Below are 21,438 nucleotides of genomic sequence, written 5' to 3'. Positions count from 1 at the left end.
AACCCAAATAATAACTTTGAAAATAATGAGACTTTAGTTTAAGAGTTGACTTTATTCAGTGACATTCCTAAAACCATCACTAGTGTAGCTTATAACTCACAACTCCGACTGTACTAGATTTCCCACACTAACTCACATTGCCTGTTCATTTGATCTTACTGGGCACAATTGACAGTCCTACAAGAAAATCCCATTAGTTGATCAGAAGCTTCCTGTATTTATTGCATTGTGTGTTTCCCACTGTAATTTAACATGGCATTTTTAAAATATGATCAATTGTAGGATTAAAGGACGGCAAACATCTGTGTATGGCAGAGTATTATCAGAGTAGAAATAAACACACCAAAGCTGAAAGCAGAGGTCTGTTGATATAACCCACACACAGACATGCACCAACTCTGTTATTCATGAATAGGGTTTCCCTGTGATGTGCTGCAGGATACAGAAGGTGAAACGTGTGCTCTGATTGGCTGAAATTATTTAGCAGTAAAATCCAGATATGGCGTGACAACAAGTTAGCCAGGTGGTGCTGTGCTGGCAGAAAGGTACATGCTGAGAATCTTTTAAATGATTTAGGATCACCAGCAAACTATAATTTATATTGTGTCAAGTGCTGTATATTTAAACAACAATGCTAACTTCATTTATTTATAAAGTGCTGTGCAAATAAATGTATTCTCATGAATTCAGTCTAGTGGCTGTCACAGATATATTATTTGGCACAAAGTTCTTTTTTTAGACACTGACGTCTTTCAGTTGCTAAAATAATCATGCACCAGCATTCACGTTTATTGCAATATCATTATTTTATTGGTTTCTTCTGTCTGAGGAAGATATCGGTGTATTCTATTACTCAAAATAGTTTGTGTCCTTTATTTTCTTTTGTGAAAAATATATATGTCTAATATATCTTAAAGGAACCTCCAGAGTTATCTATCTGAAGCTTTTTAATATAAATGTTTTCATTTATTTTTGTAAATACAACATTTTATTGTTTTAAAAATGAATGTTTATACAGAAAGTAAATTAATTAGTTAATTATATTATACAAAAGTTGTTGCTATGTTTAATCCATTTTTACATTTTGTATTTGAGTGTATATAAAACAACTGTAGTTAACTTTGTGAATATGTCCCAGTCGTTAGCAGTCCTCTTTTTTTGAGTCTGTTCCTCGTGAAACATTATGTCATGGTCTATCAGATCTTTCTTCCTGCTCATAGTGACTAGCAACAGGTCAGGCATAAGCCTCATGAGTCAGGAATGTCAGACCACATCATGCCTGATTAGGATGTTCCCTGTTACATCTGGTAGCCACACCCCAACACATCAAAATCATTTGAATTACTTTGACATTTTATTAATGCATCCCAGGTTTAGGGCTTCCACTTTTACAAATATTTATGAATGTGTACACTAACTGTACAAAACTTAACTGTGTAGTTTAAACTGATAGACTGTTCCCAACACTTTGCAAAGAAACTCAAAGACTCTGGCGACCAACTGTACAGGACATTACTGTACTGAAATGATGACAGTAGTATGGTCAAAAATGTATTCTATAATCACACTTTCTTTAATTACACCTGTTTCATATTTTCATTTTACTCCCAAATTACATTTTCACAACTTAATAAGGCAAATTTCAGGTCGAGATTGCTAAAACAGTGCTACTCTTTTCGTAAGCAGTGTAGAGTGTTAAGCTAATGATCATTTGATCATAGAATGTTAAGTTAATGATAATTTGATTGACATGATTACCATTCAGTGGTGGTTGCCAGTAGTATTCAAGCCAGGTGAATTTATACCATGCTATTTAGAGACAAACCAGTAACATGGGCTGTCTTGGGATGTGCTCATCTGGTTTAGTTAACTAGGTAAAACAAAATCATTTAGCCAGGTGTGAGTGCCTGATAATAAATACATTAATATGATGAGTTGCATTGCAATTTTCAAGACCACTGTTTTGTTTTTGTTCTTCAATCCCACAGGTGCTGCTTATCTTTGCCAAAGAGGACAGCCAGAGCGATGGCTTCTGGTGGGCGTGTGAGCGGGCAGGGTACAGGTGCAGCATTGCCTACACCCCGGAGTCAGCGCTGGAGTGTTTTTTAGACAAGCAGCATGAGATAATAGTCATTGATGCCAGGCACCCCAGATATTTTGATGCAGAAGCTGTCTGCAGGTAAAGGCTGCTTTAAAAGTCTTCTTTTGTAAAGAAATCCCCCCTGGGGAAAACACCAGCAAGGTGATATAGATTTAAAGGGAGACAGGACTTCAATTTGTCTCTGTTCAGATCGATAAATTATACCCGAATTTGTTCAAGAATAAGTGGTAACACTTTATATTAAGGTATTAATGTTTTATAAATGTTTTATAATAGATGCTTAGATAACTATGTTATAAAATGTTAATAAAGCATCTATATGGTTTATAACCATGCACTAGCCATAGATAGAATTTTTTTTGTTTTATAAAGGGGACGGATTTTAGCCACCATTCTACTTTGGGAAATGTATATGTATTCTGTCTATGGCTATTGAATGGTTATAAACTACTTTATAACACAATTAAGTATCTGTTATATATTTATAAAACGTTAATAAGCAGCACCTTAATATAAAGTGTTACCGAATAAGTTAAATGTATTTAAAGCTATACTCTGTTATACAGTATGTAGTACAATTCACACAGACAGTAACACATGACAGGGTGTCCGGTCATATTAAGAAAATAGTGCACAGATGCACAAATTATAGCTCTGTGAGCATTTAAAGCTTACAGTACAGCAGCCCTGTAAATCATTGTAATGAATCTCCTGCAAATAATAATGACATCAGCGTATGAAACATGAGTGCCTCATTCTACTGTGGTTAGCGGTTTCCTGCCAGCCCTTTACTCTTCATTCAATTTAATGGTTTGAGATGCCAAGCCATTTTATGATTTTCTTTAAACATATTCACAAATAAAAAAAAATCAAGTTTTAGGAGGAAACATTTTTAGTACTAATGTGCTAATGGTCTGTCTAAACAGTACTTGAAACAGTAATGAGCTTCTGTAATGGCACTTATGAAAGGATGAAAGGGGCTCTTGTGTTGTCACCTGTCTAAGGGCTGCTCTTAGACTTTGCATCTTGGTTTTGTAGTCAGTAAGTATTTTTTTGCGGTGAGTGGCTGTGAACGATTTATTTAGTAGTTACTGGATGATGCAATGTATTTAATATCAACAGGGGAAGGGTATGCAAGACTGGGTGGAAATAACTCAAAGTCTCTCAGGCAGCATTCAGGTTCTCAGCCAGTGTCAAGCACTGAGTTCAGTGGCTACCAAAAGGGAGGTGCTCAATTTGCAAGGAAAAACTGATGTGCCTGATACCTGAACTGCTCCAGTATGCAATATGCATGAAAGATATACTGTACCGGTACTTGTTAATATTCTTACTGTCCTTACAAAAGATTACAATTATAAATGCATAGCAAAGTGTAATACAGCATAGTGAAAGCATGGTAAACTATAGGTAAGCATTGGAAAGCATATTAAAAAACAACATGTCAAGCCATTGAAAACTGTGGTATAACCACGGGGAAACCTTTCTTTGACTGTTTTGTTAAGTAATATAATATTACTGGCAAACCAATGAATATACTTTAAATGCTGTTTTAATGTCTTGTTATATAGTGGACCTTCACCACAACTGCATACTGTAATTATTATATTATTGTTACTATTCCTTAGGTCAATCCGTGCTACCAAACCTTCTGAACACACTGTAATACTAGCTGTGGCGCCACAAATGTAAGTCCTTCAAGGAGTTTTTTTATATCGCCTACAACATTTTCCTAATATTTAATTCTTCACCTGTATAAAATCCATTATGTGTGTTGTTTCTGCTTGTAACATTATTTGCCATGCTTACAAACTATTCTAGTAAGCATGGGGCAGTATTTTATTGTTGCACTGTGCACTGAAGCCCATAGGTGGGGCATAGTGCAACACTGATATGCTTCCCAACCTGACTTCCATACAAACGCCTTGAGTGTTATTTTCAAAAGCAAGTTGTCTACAGTAGATAGCATACAAGAATAACGATCTGTGGCAGTGCTTTATTTGTTGTTTATTTTGACCATTCTCTGATATAGTATTCCGAGATTTCACATCCCAGCATATTCCTACCTTGCATTGGCAGTAGTACAATGTTTTACACTTTCCCCAGAATATCTGTGACATTTTTCATTGCATTTCATTTGAGTGTATTTTGGAGGGGTTTGAATCAGATTATTTATTTTATATATATATATATATATATATCTTTTTCTATGTAGACAACCTGGTCAAGAAGAGTCTTCAGTCCTGCCCCTTCTCAACGCTGGATTCAATAGGGTATGCACTTAAAGCTGCTGCCATTAACCCTTCTTATCATCACATGTGATACTGTAGGTAGTTATGGAAAGAAACATATATGTATGTATCAAATATACTATGTGCCACTCACAGTCTTGACGTTTAGGTCTTTGACTCCAGCCCGAACTATAAGACTAAAATTCAGCTAGTTTGTGGATGAAAATAGGCCAGATATAAAGAATTCTGAAGTGCTCTTTAGAAGCTCTTTTTCCAGGTACAGTAAATTGACTTCCGGGGTCTTCCAGAGTCACACAGATTGTTGTAGTTGTCGTTAGCAAGAACCTGAGTGAAGATACTGCTCAGTGAAGGGTGCTCACAAAGGGAATTGCTGAATGTATAGCAAGGAGGTGCCTGTGAGAAGATAGTCTAGAAACAGAAATATCCATATCCAACAGAAATAAGGACAAGAGGAAGTGGGTTCACAAACAATACAAACAGTAGTACAAAACATTGCCATGGGCCAACACAACTATGTAAACAGAGCCATTAAACTGCTGGACCAGTCTGAGTGTACAGTACAGACTGCAAGCAATGAGCAAGGACTTTGTTTATATACCACTTATACCATAAGTGTCAGAAGTGGAGTATATATTATATATATATATATATATATCTATCTAATATATATATATATATATATATATATATATATATATATATATACACCCGGTATGTTTATTTAAACAAGCAGACAGAGTTCTCAGCAGCCTGGAGGTTGCACCTGACCAGGGTGGCCTTGATTGCTCTTAAGGGGATGATGTTGATGTGTGAATTTCCATTGAGCAGTCAAACAGATTCAGGCCTGTATCTCCCAGTTCCCAGTTATAGAAGGATTTGGTCTTCTGAGCCTGCATCTCCCAGTTCCGTTATAGAAGGATTTGGTCTTCTGAGCCTGCATCTCCCAATTCCCAGTTATAGAAGGATTCGGCCCAGTTATGGAAGGAGTTACAGCTTTTTCCAATCCTATTCATGTTTCTTTTTTTTTCCCCGCAGAGATTCTTTGAGAACAGTAGTACCACAGCTTGTTACAATGAGCTGATTCAGTTAGAGCACGGGGAGGTGTGCTCTCTGTTCAAGCTACGGTAGGCACAATTTACTTAGACGTGTGTTTTCTTTCAATTGATTATTTAATTGCAGTTAAAACCAGGTGTACAGATCGAGATGCAACATGATGTTTTCAGCAAGTTCCTCGTGGCATTTTATAGTAGTATTTAATAGTAGTTTTTTATCCGACTGAAAGACATACCCAGCAGAACAGAAAAATAGTATTACCATAGTTAAGCCAACATACCCTTTGCTAATGCTTATTGATTTGTGCACGTAAACGTATATTTTGTATAAAAGAAAACTAAGGGGTAGATGTACTAAAGTGTTGTGTCTGTCGCAATATTCGCAAACCACTTGCAACCGAGTCGGAAGTCTAGGGTGAAATGTACTAAACATGCGCAATGCTGTTGGCAACTTTTTAGGGAATGCTTTGCGGCAGCAGTTTTTCTTTGCGGTTCAACCTTACATGAATATGTAGTTATGGGTGTTCCTGCATAAATTTGCAAAAAGGGGATGGAGATAGTGCAAATGAGGGTTCTCAGATGTTATAATGAGATGTACTAAAGTTGCCGACAGTTGCAACACTTACAATTGGATCAATTTGTTAAGAACTTTTGAAAGCACGTTTTAAACAGTCATAATTGTTGCTGGCATTTCCCAGTCTGCTTTTTCTCGTGCATTGCCAGTTGGGCTCAATGTATTTTTGAGGCGAACATCCAAGTACCTAATTTTCACTGAATTCATTGTGTACTTGCAAGACTTGAAAACAAATTTCTATGACATCTGGTTTTCCCAGCGTGTCGGGAGCAATAGATTGCACACGTGTGCCACTAACCCCTCCAGCTCATTCTGAGCGTCTGTATAGCACCATGATCTATTGTGTGTTAATTGTCTAGGCTACTAAGTAGGCCAATTTAAAAATAATAATAATTAAAATAAAATTTTTAAAAAAACCTAGAATCATTTAGTTTCAATTTAAAATAATCTTTTATTCACAGTTTAAACCAATGCGTACAATGCAGCAGCATGATTTACTTTGTGTTACGAGTAGGCTAAAGTAAAAAAAAGTGCTCTAGGTATTCATTTGATTTTACTACTGTACTGTATACTGTATAGGCCTACTGTACAGATTTGTATTTTTACATAATGTAATGTGTAGCCTACCCAAAACACATTAATATTATTTCAGAGCAATGATTTAAATTTAAAATACATTACATTAGAAATGTAAATGTATGTGTGTGCGATTTTATTGTATTATTTTTAAAGCTGACACCTCCTTATGTCGGATCGGACAAACTTGTCCGGTTTAGTGAGGGGCTGCTGTATGATTATGAAAGGCTTTGTACTGTAAAGTGTTTTTTGTTAGCATTGCTAAATTCACACACACACACACACACACACACATACTAACAAGACCATTAGATTATGGAGAGTGAGTCAGTGATGTCAATGGACTAAAATGGAACTGGACCTACCAGAGTATATTACTGCAGTTCTTGTGATAAATATTTATTTTATGTTTGGCAACAGAAATTAGTTTTTTTTTTTTTCCAGCAACTGCAAAAAACCATGGATGTTCGTCTTATAGACTTACTGCCATCATTTAACCTGACACATTTCTGTAGTTAGGGCTGTTTTTCGTTATGTCAGTACATTCTCACTAATATGGTAGACATCTTAACGACATGTTCAGTTCCGCTGCCCTGAGCAGCTTAGAGCGCTGCAAGACAGATTTCACTAATTTCACTTACTTAAAGCACCCACCCACTGGTGAAGGAACTGGATGTATAATAATGACTATGACATCACAATGGTAAGCAATGGTAGCACTCTGTCACATATGAGATCTCTCTAATGCCTATACGTGTGTGTCACAAAGACGGCTGTAGTGGGTGACGTCAGACCAGAAACCAGGAAATAAACAACAGAGAGGTGGAGTTTTGGGGACGCTGAGCTCTTGCTTGCGCTCAGCATTTAATGAATGAACAGAACAGTAAATAAAAAGGCTGTGACAAACAAAAATACAGGACACGGCCCTTTCACCAAATTAAAGAGACAAACAAAACGGACTACGCAGACAAACACGGTGAGCTGATATTTTAACTATTATTATTATTATTATTATTATTATTATTATTATTATTTATTATTATTATTATTATAACCTCCATCTCCAATCCAGTTCTCCACTCACCGAACACACAACCCTGAGTGAGTGAAAATGCTGCTTTTATGCAGCTGTACCAAGACTCGATTGCTAATCAATCATTCAATTGGAGTCGCGGTACAACTGCACGTGAATTAATAAAGTTCAATTCCCCGTGCTCACATATTATTACATTTTACTTGCACATGAAGTGCTGTGCAATCCTCGTGCCTAAATACAAATATACATTTTAAACACTCGTGTTACACAGACCCGTTTATATCCCGTGTACCAATGAGTATACACCAACATTAACACACAACATACAACACAAAATACACACAGGGGTGGGGCACTTTGCCACATATACCCCCCCCCTTGTGCAAAGCGCACATGGCTTCAATGGCCACCTCCCCCCTTAAAATCCCCAAAGTCTCGCTCAAAGTCCTGGGCCAAGAACAGGGACTTTAAGGGGTTGATGGACGGCAATGTTGCCAATAGCCAGGCTGCTACTGGCCATGCTGTCAGCAGACGTGCTGACAGTGGGGCGAATCTCTCCTCCTGCTGTACCACTGGCAGAGGAAATGTTGCCAATGGTGCGGCTGTCAGCAGACGTGCTGACAGCTCCCAGACTGACTCCTTCAGCCGGGGAAAGTCCAGCAGCGGAAAAGCTGCTGGGGTTGGTGGTCTCCAGAACTCCCCCAAGATCTCCGGCAGCGAAACTGCTGCGGGAGAAGGTGGTCTCCTGACCTCTCCCCCCTTCATAGCTGGCTGCTCCCTATGGTGGGGCTCCGGCCACACTGACCCCTGCGGCCAAGCAGAGCTGACGGCGACCCCTGGCAAAGCAGTTCCAGCAACCCCAGGCGATGCTGAGCGGCTGGCAACCCCATGTGATGCGGAGCAGCTGGCATCCCCAGGCGATGCGGAGCGGCTGGCAACCCCAGGCGATGCGGAGCAGCTGGCATCCCCAGGCGATGCCAGGCAGGCATCCTTGGGCGAAGTGAGGCAGGCATCCTTAGACGAAGATGTGTGGGGAGTCAGGACAATCTGTGGTGCAGGTTTTAGCCCACTTCTCGGCCACTGCGGCTGGGCGGTTCTTCCCAGTGCTTCCCTCAGCAGCCTATGCACGGGCTGCTGAGGACTGCCAGCATCTAGTCCTGGTCCTTATGGTGAAGGGAGAGGCAGCTCCTGCTCCTTTCCCCCTGATGGTGATGGAGGCAGAGGTAGATCCTGCTCCTCTCTTCGTGATGGTGGGGGAAGTGATATCAGCAGGCATTCATCCTCTGCTGGTAGAAAGGGACCCAGCAGACATTCACTCTCTACTGGTGGACGGGGACCCAACAGGCATTCACCCTCTTCTGGTGGAAGGGGTCCCAACAGGCATTCACCCTCTGCTGGTGGACAAGCACCCAGCAGGCATTCACCCTCTGCTGGTGGAGGTGGCAGAGGCAGAGGCAGCTCCTGCTGCTCTGCTCCTGGCGATGGAGGTGATGGAGGCGTGTAGTCTCCTGGCGACGGAGGTGGGAGCGGCATGTAGTCTCCTGGCAATGGAGGTGGGAGCGGCATGTAGTCTCCTGGCGACGGAGGCTCTCCCTCACTTGCTATGGACTGGTGGGGCTCTCCCTCACTTGCAGGAGACTGGTGCTGCACTACCTCACTTACAGGGGACTGGTGCGTTGGCTCCTCTCCCTTTGATCCTGGAGACAGCCTCAGGGCTTCTCCTGATGAGACCAGAGGCGGGACCCCTCCCATATCGGCAGCCAGGTAGTTGAACACCATGGCTGCGATGTCTCGGAGGGACACTTGGTGGTGTTGCTGTTCCCAAGTGTCCCAACGCTCCCCATCTCGGGCCCACAGCAATTTGATCACATTCGGGAGGTCTCTTTCCAGGCCACCGTCAGAGTCCGTCAGCCAGTCCCAGATCTCCCTCGATGGTGGCCCTCGAGCAACTGGGATCCTCATCCTCTGGCTCCTCACCTTCCTCTCCTGGCCAGTTCCTCCTCTCCCTCTTGGTAGGGGCAGACAGCCACCACGTGCCCGTACATCCCGCAGGCAAGGCACCAACCTCCAGATCAATCAGGAGCTCCTCCAGCTCAGTTCAGCTATCTCTCCAGCCTTCCATTTTTGTTGTTTTTTTTTTTTTTTGTTTTTTTTCCCCAAAAAAACACTGTGGTTCCCGCTCTGGTCTGCGTCTTGGAGGCGCTGGTAATCCCATGATGACACCACGTGTCACAAAGACGACTGTAGTCATCAGACTATAAACCAGGAAATAAACAACAGAGAGCTGATATTATAACTATTATTATTATTATTATTATTATTATTATTTATTATTATTATTATTATTATTATTATTACCTCTGTCACCAATCCCTTTCTTCCACTCACAGAACACACAATCCTGAGCGAGTGAAAACATGCTGCTTTTATGCAGCTGTACCAAGCCTCGATTGCTAATCAATCATTCAATTGGAGTCGCGGTACAACTGCACATGTGTAGCAATTCCCTGTGTATAATAATTTGATTACATTTTATGTGCACGTGACACGTGTTGTGCAATCCGCAGTGCCTAAATACAAATACACATTTTAAACACTTGTGTTACACAGACACGTTTATATCCCGTGTACCAATGACTATACACCAACATTAACACACAACACAAAATACACACAGGGGCGGGGCACTTTGCCATAATGTGTTATTTGTTTTATAACAATATTTAATTTAGAGCTATTTCAACATGAAATGTCAGCATTTTGATAAGGGTTTAAAAGTCCCAACTCCATTTACTCCAGTGTTATTTGCACCATTATTTCTGAAATGAAATAAGGAAAAGTGCACACAAAATTTTCAAGACTTTGAAATACAATGAAAATTTTATTCATGGACCAGGTATTTATAAGTTGTTTATTTCTAGTGTTGTAACATTAATGGGTCCTTTTCTCTTTTCAGAAAAAAATGTATATGAAAATGACACTTTGAAGTAAAAGGCTTATTCATTTCCCATAGTATGATTACCAGTTTCTGGTTCCATTCAAGTATGAAACATGTTTTATATGAAGCTTTGTTTCCTTTGTGATAGGGGTTATAAAAATGATTATTTTGATTTGATTGTGGTGTTTTTTGGTTTGTTTGTTACTTCCAGAGCCTGTAATTCCATGTTTACAGCATTGGAGCACTGCCAGGAAGCAGTAGAAATAACCAGTGAAGACAACATCATACAGGTATGGTGACAGACAGCATGGGTTCTTATTGAAGCCGATAGTATTTTTATTTTATTTCCATTATCAAAACGCTCTTCAATACTGGTTCACAGTTGTCAGCTTGACTGTCTGAAAATGGATAGTCGTACTTTCACTTTGTTATTTATTAGTTTTATTGTTCTATCTATTCATAATAAAGCACCTTTTAGAGCGAAGCAGTGCATGTGTATTCAAAATATCAAATAGAGGTTGCAACAATTGTTTGTTACAGTATGTGAATCCAGCCTTTGAACGGATGATGGGATATTGTAAAGGAGAGCTGATAGGAAAAGAGCTGACGGTATTACCAAAAAGTGACAAAAACAGGACAGACCTCCTAGACGCCATCAACATGTGTATTAAGAAAGGAAAGGTGAGTGCAGGAGGCTTCAGTGTCTACAACCTGCAAAGACCCAATAACGTCACCAAGCCACAAGCAACTCACCCACTTGCCTTTCGGGGCTTATTTTAGGGTCAATTTAAATTTATTTTTGATTTTTTTTTTTTTTTTTCTAATAGAGTAAAAAGCTTTTGAAATCTGCCACAGAATGTGGTCTATTCAATTGATCTACAGAGTGTTGTATCTAAGTACGGTTTATATAAATAAAATAGGTCAGTTTGCTCACCAAAGTTATGGAAATAAAAGAAACATCTAACAAGGCATGTAAAATAGATGATGCCACTTGTTTTCTCCTCTTATTGAACTGCAACTGGGTGGAAGAAGAATGTGTACTGCCTGTAAAACTGAACTTAATCTTGGACACTGTATTTTCTATGGGAATCCTGATATAATAGCCTACGGTAATTGACCTGAATACACCGGACCCAATTCACCAAACGTTATGAACTGTTTTAAAGAATGTTTTGTTAAGGACTGTATTTGTTTTGTTATTTTTGCCTAATTAAATCAACTTTGCAGTTCAGTAACACTTTCTGAGTTGTTTTATGGGGGTAGTATTTGTTTATTGTCATTTTCCAAAGCACAGTTAAAAAAAAAAACAAAAAAAAAAAACATAAAAAAACAATACTTCAGACGTGAAAGTTAGAGAAAGCATCAGGCCATGTTAATTTCAAACCATCTATACGGGATTGTGATATGTGGTAATCCAATTAGGCAAACCTTTCTGTCCTTTAGGTAAATCTGTATAGAAATACATGCTTCTGATCCTGTGTCATTTTTCTGCCTAAAAAAGTACTTTGGGTACAAAAGCTGGTATAAAAATAGCACTGATCTAGAATTTCACCTTTCCTGGGAGCTCCCTTTCTAGGGGTTAATGATTTCCATCTCCCAGCCTGACAGCTGTGAGTCATACCTCCACTGAGAGTGGTTCCTGGCTCCTGCCCCATGCTCCACATAGCACTGTACAAATAGCAATAAACTTTGATTTCTTTAATAAAAATGACCTCCAACTGAGATGCTGAATTTCCCCTGAAGCTGATCACTCGTCTTGCTTCAGGAATGGCAGGGGATGTACTACGCCAGGAGGAAATCAGGGGACAGCATACAGCAGCACGTGAAAATCACACCTGTGACGGGCCAGGGAGGGTAAGTGGTCACTTTTCTAACTTTGCCATCACCTTCAGTTATCTTGTTAATTCCTCTTTCAGCCACCATTGAGTCAATGCAAGAACAGTCATGGCATTTAATTGCTGTATCTTGGTAGAATGTCTGGTGCATGTACGCCTGCGTGCATCACTGCTTGGGTTTAAAAGGATGGGAATTAAAGCACAATACAGTCCTTGAGTCTCTTTGACATGACTCGTTTTGTGGGGGGATGAACATCGTAGTATTATTTGCCCTGATTTACAAGCACTCTCTGAAATATAATAGTTATATATATGTCTACTTTAGCGATGATTGTAGTCTTACGTTTACTGTGTGTTCTGATTCACAAACTAAAAACTGGTTACATACACAACAATAGCAAGCATTTGTATAGAAAATAAATTGACTATGGATTGGGCATTACTGTATATTTAGTTTGTGCTTTTATAATGAGTTCAGTTTGACCAATCTTTTTATTTTTTTGTCCCCAGGAAGATCAGACATTTTGTTTCTATCAAGCGGCTTTGCAGTGAAAATAATAAACAGGTGAGATGTTGCTTGTTCTTCTCTTTTACGCATTAGTCAGGTGCCTCCCCACTGTTGGACCCCAAGCAGCTCCCAGGCAAACACCTTCCTTCCCTGACACGGTGAACCAGAAAGAGGGGCAGCAATCCTGGAACAATAGGAGCTGCTTGGATTCCTTCTGAATCCTGATTTGGAATCGGAATGACTCCTACAGTAACAAGGTTGCTGCATGTCTCTCTGATTCCCTGTAACAGGAAAGGCAGGTTTTGGATAAGATTGACGTTTGTTGGTTGTCCTTGGGTAGTGCCACCCCGCATAGTCAGACACAGCTGGTCAAAAACACAGGGCATTGCAATCTGTTTCACAAATAAGAGTTTCAATTAAGTCCCTGAAAACGATTTGGTTTGACCCACCTGTGGTACAAGTCTACAGTGAGGATCTTGGACAGGGCTGGGTGTCAGATCAGAGGCTAAATTAAGCAGCCAGTATTCTTGCTCTCCCTTCTTGCAGTCTGGAAGTCTGCATTCAAGGTGGTTTGAGTCACTGGGATTGATTGTTGCAGTCACTTTGTATGCATTTCTTTCTCCCACTTTAGGATGCATTTCCTTTTGCAGCATGTTTATACTCAGGGTAATATGACAGTGTATCAGTAATAGATATTGGAAAATGTTATGTCATGTTGCATCATTAATAGAGCTATCCAGGGTCAGTGTTTTTAAGGAGGTCCCTGTGTAACGTTAAATGACCTGTCCTCATCGAGTGGTTTTACAGCAAAATCTGGTATTATGTGCATTATTGTAATCTTTAACAATAACTTTTTTATTCTGCTGTCAGGTATACAAGATACACTATGATGAAAAATATTGTGGAGAAAATTCACAGACAGGTACAAATAACTGCTGCTTATCTTCTTCATTGTAAAAGGGAGTGAACCAGGAAACCACAGACCCCCAAGACATGCATAATGAATGAATCAATAATAAGAGGGGAACTAGAGGAGTATCTATATATCAAGGGCATCATAGGAGACAGCCTATGAAAAAGGGGGCTACTGCCGGACAGACCTCTTAGACTTCTTTGAAACCACAGAGTAGTGAGGGTATGGAATAGGATACCTAGTCATGAGGCAGAATCACTTTGATCCTTTAAGACCCAACTTGACAAAGTTTTGAGAATCAATCAACTACTAGGAACTGGACAAGTTTAGATGGACCGAATGGCCTCCTCTTGTTTTCTCATGTTTTATGTTCTTTTGTACATTAAAAAAATACAGTAGCTGCCGTACAGTTTGGTTAATCTGCTATTCAGCTACAGTTTGGCTGCACTATAAAAACATAACTGCATTGGGAATGGTCAGGGAATAAAGAGCAGGTTAAAGTAGTTGTTCGGTACAGAAGTGAGGTGTGATGGGAAGACAACCTTACACCTACAACCCATCCCATGTCTAGCTGTAGCCAGTGCTACAAGTCTTCACATTCCAGGTGATAGATAACCCACGTTATGTTGAATGGGTAATTATTACTAAAATCTAGATGGTAATCTGAAGATACTAGATTACCAATACCCCAAAAGTACATTGTTTAAGCAGGTTAGAGAACTTGTTTTGAATTCAAAGAAACAACCCTTTCTATTCGGTTCTGTGCAGTTTAGCAAAGTATGTGACCTCTCTGCCTTGTCTTTTTTTACTCCCAGAGTCATTGTCTTCCAGGCACAAAAATAGGAGGAAAGAATCTATTGATGTCAAGTCAATAACATCACGAAGCAGTGACGGTAAGAGCTATTGAAAAACAGCTTGTGGTTTTTCCAGTTCCTCACGTGGATAGCAAGTCACTTACACTAAGTCAACCCAACTAGTCTTGTAACCCAGGAGGAAGATTCAGTGAGACAGAGCACAAATGTATGACACATCTTCATGTACCTTACACAGTTTTCATATTTTACCTCTTTAATGATCTTTTAGATCAAAGGTGGGCAAAGCTGGCTCTTCAATTGCAGCTCATTGTTCTCACCATGTGCTGATTTGTTCAATTGATTTGTTCAGTGGTGCCCTCCAGCATCAGAATTTGACACCACTGTATTAGATGAAGCCTATGAGCTCAGGGCTGTATTCATACAACTGTGTATGGGCTTAACAGCTTGCTCACATTTAGCAGCAGATGAAATGCAAATAGAGTCTGAGACACGTGCTTAATAGTGAAAACAGGGAAAGTTATGAATGAAAAAAAAAACAAAGTGAAATTATATTTTTGTTCACAGTACATGGTTGATTGAATGTGGAAAATTGGATGGTAGTTCTGTTGAGATATAAACCTCTTCATATTTCTATATAAGCAATCTAATCCTCTTCAGTGAGTGTCTCAGCCAGTGAGTGGTCAGTACACCCTTGGAACTTCAGAATCAGAAATCTCACTCTCACGGTCACTTAGTTACAAACAGCCAAATATGATCCAGCACAAAAAAAGACATCAAACCTACTTTAAAATGTTTGCATTTATGTACAAAAAAGCATTTTCCATTACATAATAGCAAAGATATCCTCCTTGATTGGTCTCATACTGTAAGTGTGATTTCTGTGCTCAGTTATCAAGCAGGAAGAGTGTACTTTAGATTAAAACAAAGAACTCTTGATGGGCTTTTAGAGTTCTCTGAAGTACAGCAGTGTCATTAATATAAATATGCATGTGTTTTTGTACCAGCTCCAAGTTTACAGAACCGCAGGTACTCGTCAGTGGCTAGAATCCATTCCATGACGATAGAGGCTCCCATTACAAAGGTAAGAGAGTTCAGCAAACCTGAATACTGGAAGAACATGTAACTGGGGTCATGCACACTGTGCTGCAGTAGCATCTCTTATTACCCCTTCAGAGTGTTATATAATAAAGGGGCTGAAGGTCAGCACTTGCATTTGAATATGATTGAGTATATGACAAAAAAGACGTAGGCGCTGCTACCAGTTGGATATTATGAGCATAAGCATTTGCGAGGCACAGTGCAGTGATCTGCTTTGTATTGCAAACACCCTTGTAGTTGTTGCTCATTTCAACAAATTCCCATAATCTCACTGGCTCTCTCAAGTCTGTAAGTGTAACGGGCAGTGTTGTGCGATACACTGCCGTTACGGATTGTGTCCCCAGCTGTTGAGATGAGATGAGGTTAAAAGCTCCAAAACCATGAATGCAGACGAGCCCGGCTCTTCTATTGTGGTAAAGACTCTCACTTACGGTGCATGGGGTCGCACCAGTTCACGCCTAGCCTCTGCCCTGTTTCATAAGAAAGGTTCACAGGTAAAGAACAGTGCTGTACCACACACTGCACAAACAAGTCCTAAGAGTGGAACCAAACAGCAAAGGCTTCTGCAGCTAGGGAGGGGAATTCATTGATGAACGCTGCAGTTGCATGACTAGGAAGCCTGAGCTCGTGGGTGTGTAGTTTTAAAGAAATATGCTAATATTGTATGTTTCTTTAGGTTATCAACATTATCAATGCTGCCCAGGAGAACAGCCCTGTGACAGTAGCGGAGGCCCTGGACAGAGTGCTGGAAATCCTCCGAACCACAGAGCTGTACTCCCCCCAGCTCGGAAGCAAAGATGATGACCCACACACCAGTGACCTTGTCGGAGGTCTCATGACTGTGAGTTGGAAACATTTTAATCTGCGGCTGTTTAGTTCAAGATGCTAATCCTTATGGTACATACAGTATAACATAGATGCCATACTTTGTACCTATCCATTACCTGTTTTGAATGATGTGTGCATTAATTCTGTGTGGTTCTGAGCCCTGCTACTCAGATTTTCTCTCCATTGTGTAGTCTAACTGGCTGGTGTTCCCATATTGTTGTTGTTTTTTTTTTATACCTGAGCAATCATGTGATATTGTGATCTTTCAACTCTATACTTTGCCGTGAAGCAGGTGGGAGTTGAAATAAAGATATTGTTTTACTGTTCGTACTAAGAAACCCTGGCACCCAGTGTTCACTTTGCAAGTTACTTACATGTCAGAGGAGCGATGATCGTCTTTCGTGTTTTTCTAACTTTACAAATTGTGTTACAGGACGGACTGCGGAAACCTTCTGGGAATGATATCTTCTCCAAGAGTAAGTACAAACACAATAATTGAGTCAGGCTGAAACTGGTAACACTGCCCACACTACAGAACAGCTCTGAGCACGTCTGTGTAGTTTTATAGAAATGACTGTGTCAGGCAAAGAGCAGGGCCCAGTTCAAACATGCTCCGTGATAATGTTTTTTTTCACATGGTTATTTTTCTGCTTTTCTTTAGATATGACCCAAATTCAAAGCCACCTGGTGATACCCGCCACCCCCAATGACATCCCTCCTCAAATAGCACAGCTGCTGAACAATGAAGAGATGTGGGATTTCAACATTTTAGATCTGGAGGCTGCCACAAACAAGCGGTGAGAAAAAAATCAAAAGCTGATTGACTAGTCACTGTTGCATATTTCAGATTATAATTTTAAATGATTACTTTGAGAATTCCTCTCTTATTACTGGTGTGTGTATAGAATATAAGTTACATTGTCAACATGCATTGCATATTTAGCTGCATAGGCAAATACAGTTTAACATTGGGATTGGAATCTAATGTCAATAAAAGGGATTTAATTTCAGTAATGCAGTTTTAAGAGCAAGGTGTTTCTGGGTATGCATGTTGTCAAGTCACATGACCTCAGTTTAACTGGGTCACAGCAAGGAGCTCTTTATGATCTCATCATTATTGCTACTGACAGAATGTACAACTGCTGGATGCATGTTTGTCTCTCATTTCCAGACCTCTCACCTACCTTGGATTGAAGATCTTTGCCCGGTTTGGTGTGTGTGAGTTTCTGAACTGCACAGAGGCTACACTGAAATCCTGGCTTCAGGTTATCGAGGCTAATTACCACGCATCCAACTCTTACCACAACTCCACGCACGCAGCCGACGTCCTACACGCCACATCCTACTTTCTCCAGAAAGAGAGAGTCAAGGTAAGAAGAATCGAGTTGCTTTACAGGTGAAACATCAACCCAGTAGTGAGATGTTAAAAGAGGCTTGGTAAGCTAAGCTCTGCTACATTTTGCAAAATAAAATAAAAAATCTCAGTTTTTATTATGTCTAAAACATTTTTGACACATTGTGGCTGTCATGATCCATGAGGTTAGCCTCTTGTGCTTTCCTCTATAAACTCAGAGCACTTGTTATCCAGGTGATGTCTTAATGGCACTGCTGTTGTGGGTTATATGTTGCTACAATATGTGCATTGAAGAATTGTGCCAATAAGGTGGGTGGTGACAAGGTGGACATCAGACTTGCTCAAAACAAATACAAAAAAGGCGTTGATCTCTGTATACCCCACAGATGAGTATAGGAGCCTCACTCTTCACTGTGCTGGTCAAACTGCTTTTTTGACATCATAATCTCTTTTGCACTGTCAAACAGAAATATTTAAAGGGAAATGTCTTGTACGGTACATGGATACACTGCATTTCATTCTGGAGATTTGGGAAGTGGTCCTCTCACAGCACCTGCCACTTCCAAGCTCCTCATTGGGCATGTCAGTCATTGTATTTGGACACCACTCTGTGCACATGTCGGTGATGTCACACACTCCCCTCTCTTGCGTGTGCTTCAGGGCAGTCTGGAGCAGCTGGATGAGGTAGCTGCTCTCATTGCAGCGACAGTGCACGATGTGGATCACCCCGGCCGCACCAACTCCTTCCTGTGCAACGCAGGCAGCGAGCTTGCCGTGCTGTACAACGACATGGCTGTGCTGGAGAGTCACCACGCAGCCCTGGCTTTCCAGCTCACCACGCGCGACAGACAGTGCAACGTCTTCATCAACATGGAGAGGTCAGACACTTCACTCTGGGCAATCTTAGTAATACAACTAATGTATTATTGGCTATTCGTTAGCAAACACTGGCACTCACTTGTACGCATACACAGGCTAATTTAAATCTGTACTTTTAAGGGTGTTCAATATAAGGCTTCTCATGCGTGCCTTAGCTACATGTATAATACTGATACATATTGTTTCTAACATCCTGGTCAACACAATTATACACACATTACTGAGTACTTACAACAGATCCTCACACTAAACCTATGTGTGCTGCTGTACTGGTATTCCCTGGCCTCAGGACTCTGTGGCTATGCTAATATACTATTTCTCCACTTTAGAACACAGTATCGAACACTGCGGCAGGCGATTATTGACATGGTCCTGGCAACAGAGATGACGAAGCACTTTGAGCATGTGAACAAGTTTGTAAACAGCATCAACAAGCCAATGGCAGCTATAGAAGAAACCAGTTCCAATGTAATCATTTTATTGACGTGTCTACTTTGCAGGGTTGTTCTAAGATTTGTGTTGTGTTAACAAATGCTGGATTATTTTCAATGCATACTAAGGGTTAAATGTTCAGTGATATTTTACCAAGCTTTGAAAACCAGGTCACTGTGGTAACAGATAGCGGTAGATAGAAATTAAATGCCAACAGAATGCTGACAAGGAATTAAATATTGTGCGTCAATGTACCATTGATATATATGAGCCTGCCTTGGAACTGCTGTAGTGACTGTGTCTCTCTGTCACAGAGTGAAGGCTGTGACTGTGAGTGCCCAGCGAGTATAAAGAACTCACCGGAGAACAGGCTGCTCATCAAGCGCATGCTGATCAAGTGTGCAGACGTGGCCAACCCCTGCCGGCCCCTGGAACTCTGCATAGAGTGGGCTGGACGCATCTCAGAGGAGTACTTTGCACAGGTAATCTGGTGAAAGAAAAAAACCTCCGCTCCTGTTTGTATTGACTGAGTGGATTAGATATCATCACATCTCCTGTCCTGTTTGTATTGACTGAGTGGATTAGATATCATCACATCTCCTGCCCTGTTTGTATTGACTGGATTAGATATCATCACATCTCCTGTCCTGTTTGTATTGACTGAGTGGATTAGATATCATCACATCTCCTGTCCTGTTTGTAGACTGACTGGATTAGATATCATCACATCTCCTGTCCTGCTTGTAGACTGACTGGATTAGATCTCATCACATCTCCTGTCCTGTTTGTATTGACTGAGTGGATTAGATATCATCACATCTCCTGTCCTGTTTGTATTGACTGAGTGGATTAGATATCATCACATCTCCTGTCCTGTTTGTATTGACTGACTGGATTAGATATCATCACATCTCCTGTCCTGTTTGTATTGACTGACTGGATTAGATATCATCACATCTCCTGTCCTGTTTGTATTGACTGAGTGGATTAGATTTCATCACATCTCCTGTCCTGTTTGTATTGACTGAGTGGATTAGATATCATCACATCTCCTGTCCTGTTTGTATTGACTGAGTGGATTAGATATCATCACATCTCCTGTCCTGTTTGTATTGACTGAGTGGATTAGATATCATCACATCTCCTGTCCTGCTTGTAGCTTGACTGGTTGAGATATCATCACATCTCCTCTCCTGTTTGTATTGACTAGATTAGATATCATCACATATCCTGTCCTGTTTGTAGACTGACTGGATTAGATATCATCGCATATCCTGTCCTGTTTGTAGACTGACTGGATTAGATATCATCAAATCTCCGCTCCTGTTTGTAGACTGACTGGATTAGATATCATCACATCTCCTCTCCTGTTTGTATTGACTAGATTAGATATCATCACATATCCTGTCCTGTTTGTAGACTGACTGGATTAGATATCATCAAATCTCCGATCCTGTTTGTATTGACTGACTGGATTAGATATGATCACATCTCCTCTCCTGTTTGTAGACTGAATGGATTAGATACCATCAAATCTCTGCTCCTGTTTGTAGACTGACTGGATTAGATATCATCACATCTCTGCTCCTGTTTGTATTGACTGGATTAGATATCATCACATCTCCGATCCTGTTTGTATTGACTGGATTAGATATCATCACATCTCCGATCCTGTTTGTATTGACTGGATTAGATATAATCACATCTCCTCTCCTGTCTGTAGACTGACTGGATTAGATATCATCACATCTCTGCTGCTGTTTGTAGACTGGCTGGATTAGATATCATTCATAAGAACATAAGAAGCATGACAAACGAGAGGAGGCCATTTAGCCCAGCAATGCTCATCTGGTCACAAGCATTAATCAAAAGGGCAGTTACACCACAAACTGTTTTTAATCACTGATTCTATCTTTGTTGTAAAATTAATGCGTGTTTGTTTTTTTTTGTTTTTTTAAGTATGAGTAATGCAAATTGCTGTAATATACCATGATTAAGAAAAAAAAGGACAGACAGGAAGTCTTAAATACACACTCTGTTTTTCAGACTGATGAAGAGAAGAGACAAGGGCTGCCTGTGGTCATGCCAGTGTTTGATCGAAATACTTGCAGCATTCCAAAGTCTCAGATATCATTTATTGATTACTTCATCACCGACATGTTTGATGCCTGGGATGGTAAGATTTCTTGGTTCATTGGGTTGATTCATTTGTTACTTTAATTGAATCAGTATTACAGGTCAGTAACATGG

General features: G+C 40.3%; 1 protein-coding gene across 1 annotated transcript in view; it reads left to right on the top strand.

The window, feature by feature from the left end:
• LOC121305242 (high affinity cAMP-specific and IBMX-insensitive 3',5'-cyclic phosphodiesterase 8B-like) overlaps positions 1-21,438 on the top strand; it is a 65,454-nt gene that overhangs the window by 38,781 nt on the left and 5,235 nt on the right. Inside the window, exons 3-21 of the mRNA XM_041236794.1 lie at positions 1,989-2,179; positions 3,727-3,786; positions 4,314-4,371; positions 5,386-5,474; positions 10,738-10,816; positions 11,067-11,207; positions 12,292-12,380; positions 12,872-12,926; positions 13,740-13,791; positions 14,598-14,675; positions 15,602-15,678; positions 16,372-16,536; positions 16,957-16,999; positions 17,185-17,320; positions 17,695-17,893; positions 18,538-18,755; positions 19,086-19,224; positions 19,503-19,670; positions 21,235-21,364. Of these exons, the coding sequence (XP_041092728.1) occupies positions 1,989-2,179; positions 3,727-3,786; positions 4,314-4,371; positions 5,386-5,474; positions 10,738-10,816; positions 11,067-11,207; positions 12,292-12,380; positions 12,872-12,926; positions 13,740-13,791; positions 14,598-14,675; positions 15,602-15,678; positions 16,372-16,536; positions 16,957-16,999; positions 17,185-17,320; positions 17,695-17,893; positions 18,538-18,755; positions 19,086-19,224; positions 19,503-19,670; positions 21,235-21,364 (2,167 nt within the window). The remainder of the gene's footprint in view (positions 1-1,988; positions 2,180-3,726; positions 3,787-4,313; positions 4,372-5,385; positions 5,475-10,737; positions 10,817-11,066; positions 11,208-12,291; positions 12,381-12,871; positions 12,927-13,739; positions 13,792-14,597; positions 14,676-15,601; positions 15,679-16,371; positions 16,537-16,956; positions 17,000-17,184; positions 17,321-17,694; positions 17,894-18,537; positions 18,756-19,085; positions 19,225-19,502; positions 19,671-21,234; positions 21,365-21,438) is intronic.

This window comes from Polyodon spathula, chromosome 2 (genome assembly GCF_017654505.1).
Source record: "Polyodon spathula isolate WHYD16114869_AA chromosome 2, ASM1765450v1, whole genome shotgun sequence".
Taxonomy (NCBI): Eukaryota; Metazoa; Chordata; class Actinopteri; order Acipenseriformes; family Polyodontidae; genus Polyodon; species Polyodon spathula.
This window is presented reverse-complemented; position numbering and strand designations above follow the sequence as displayed.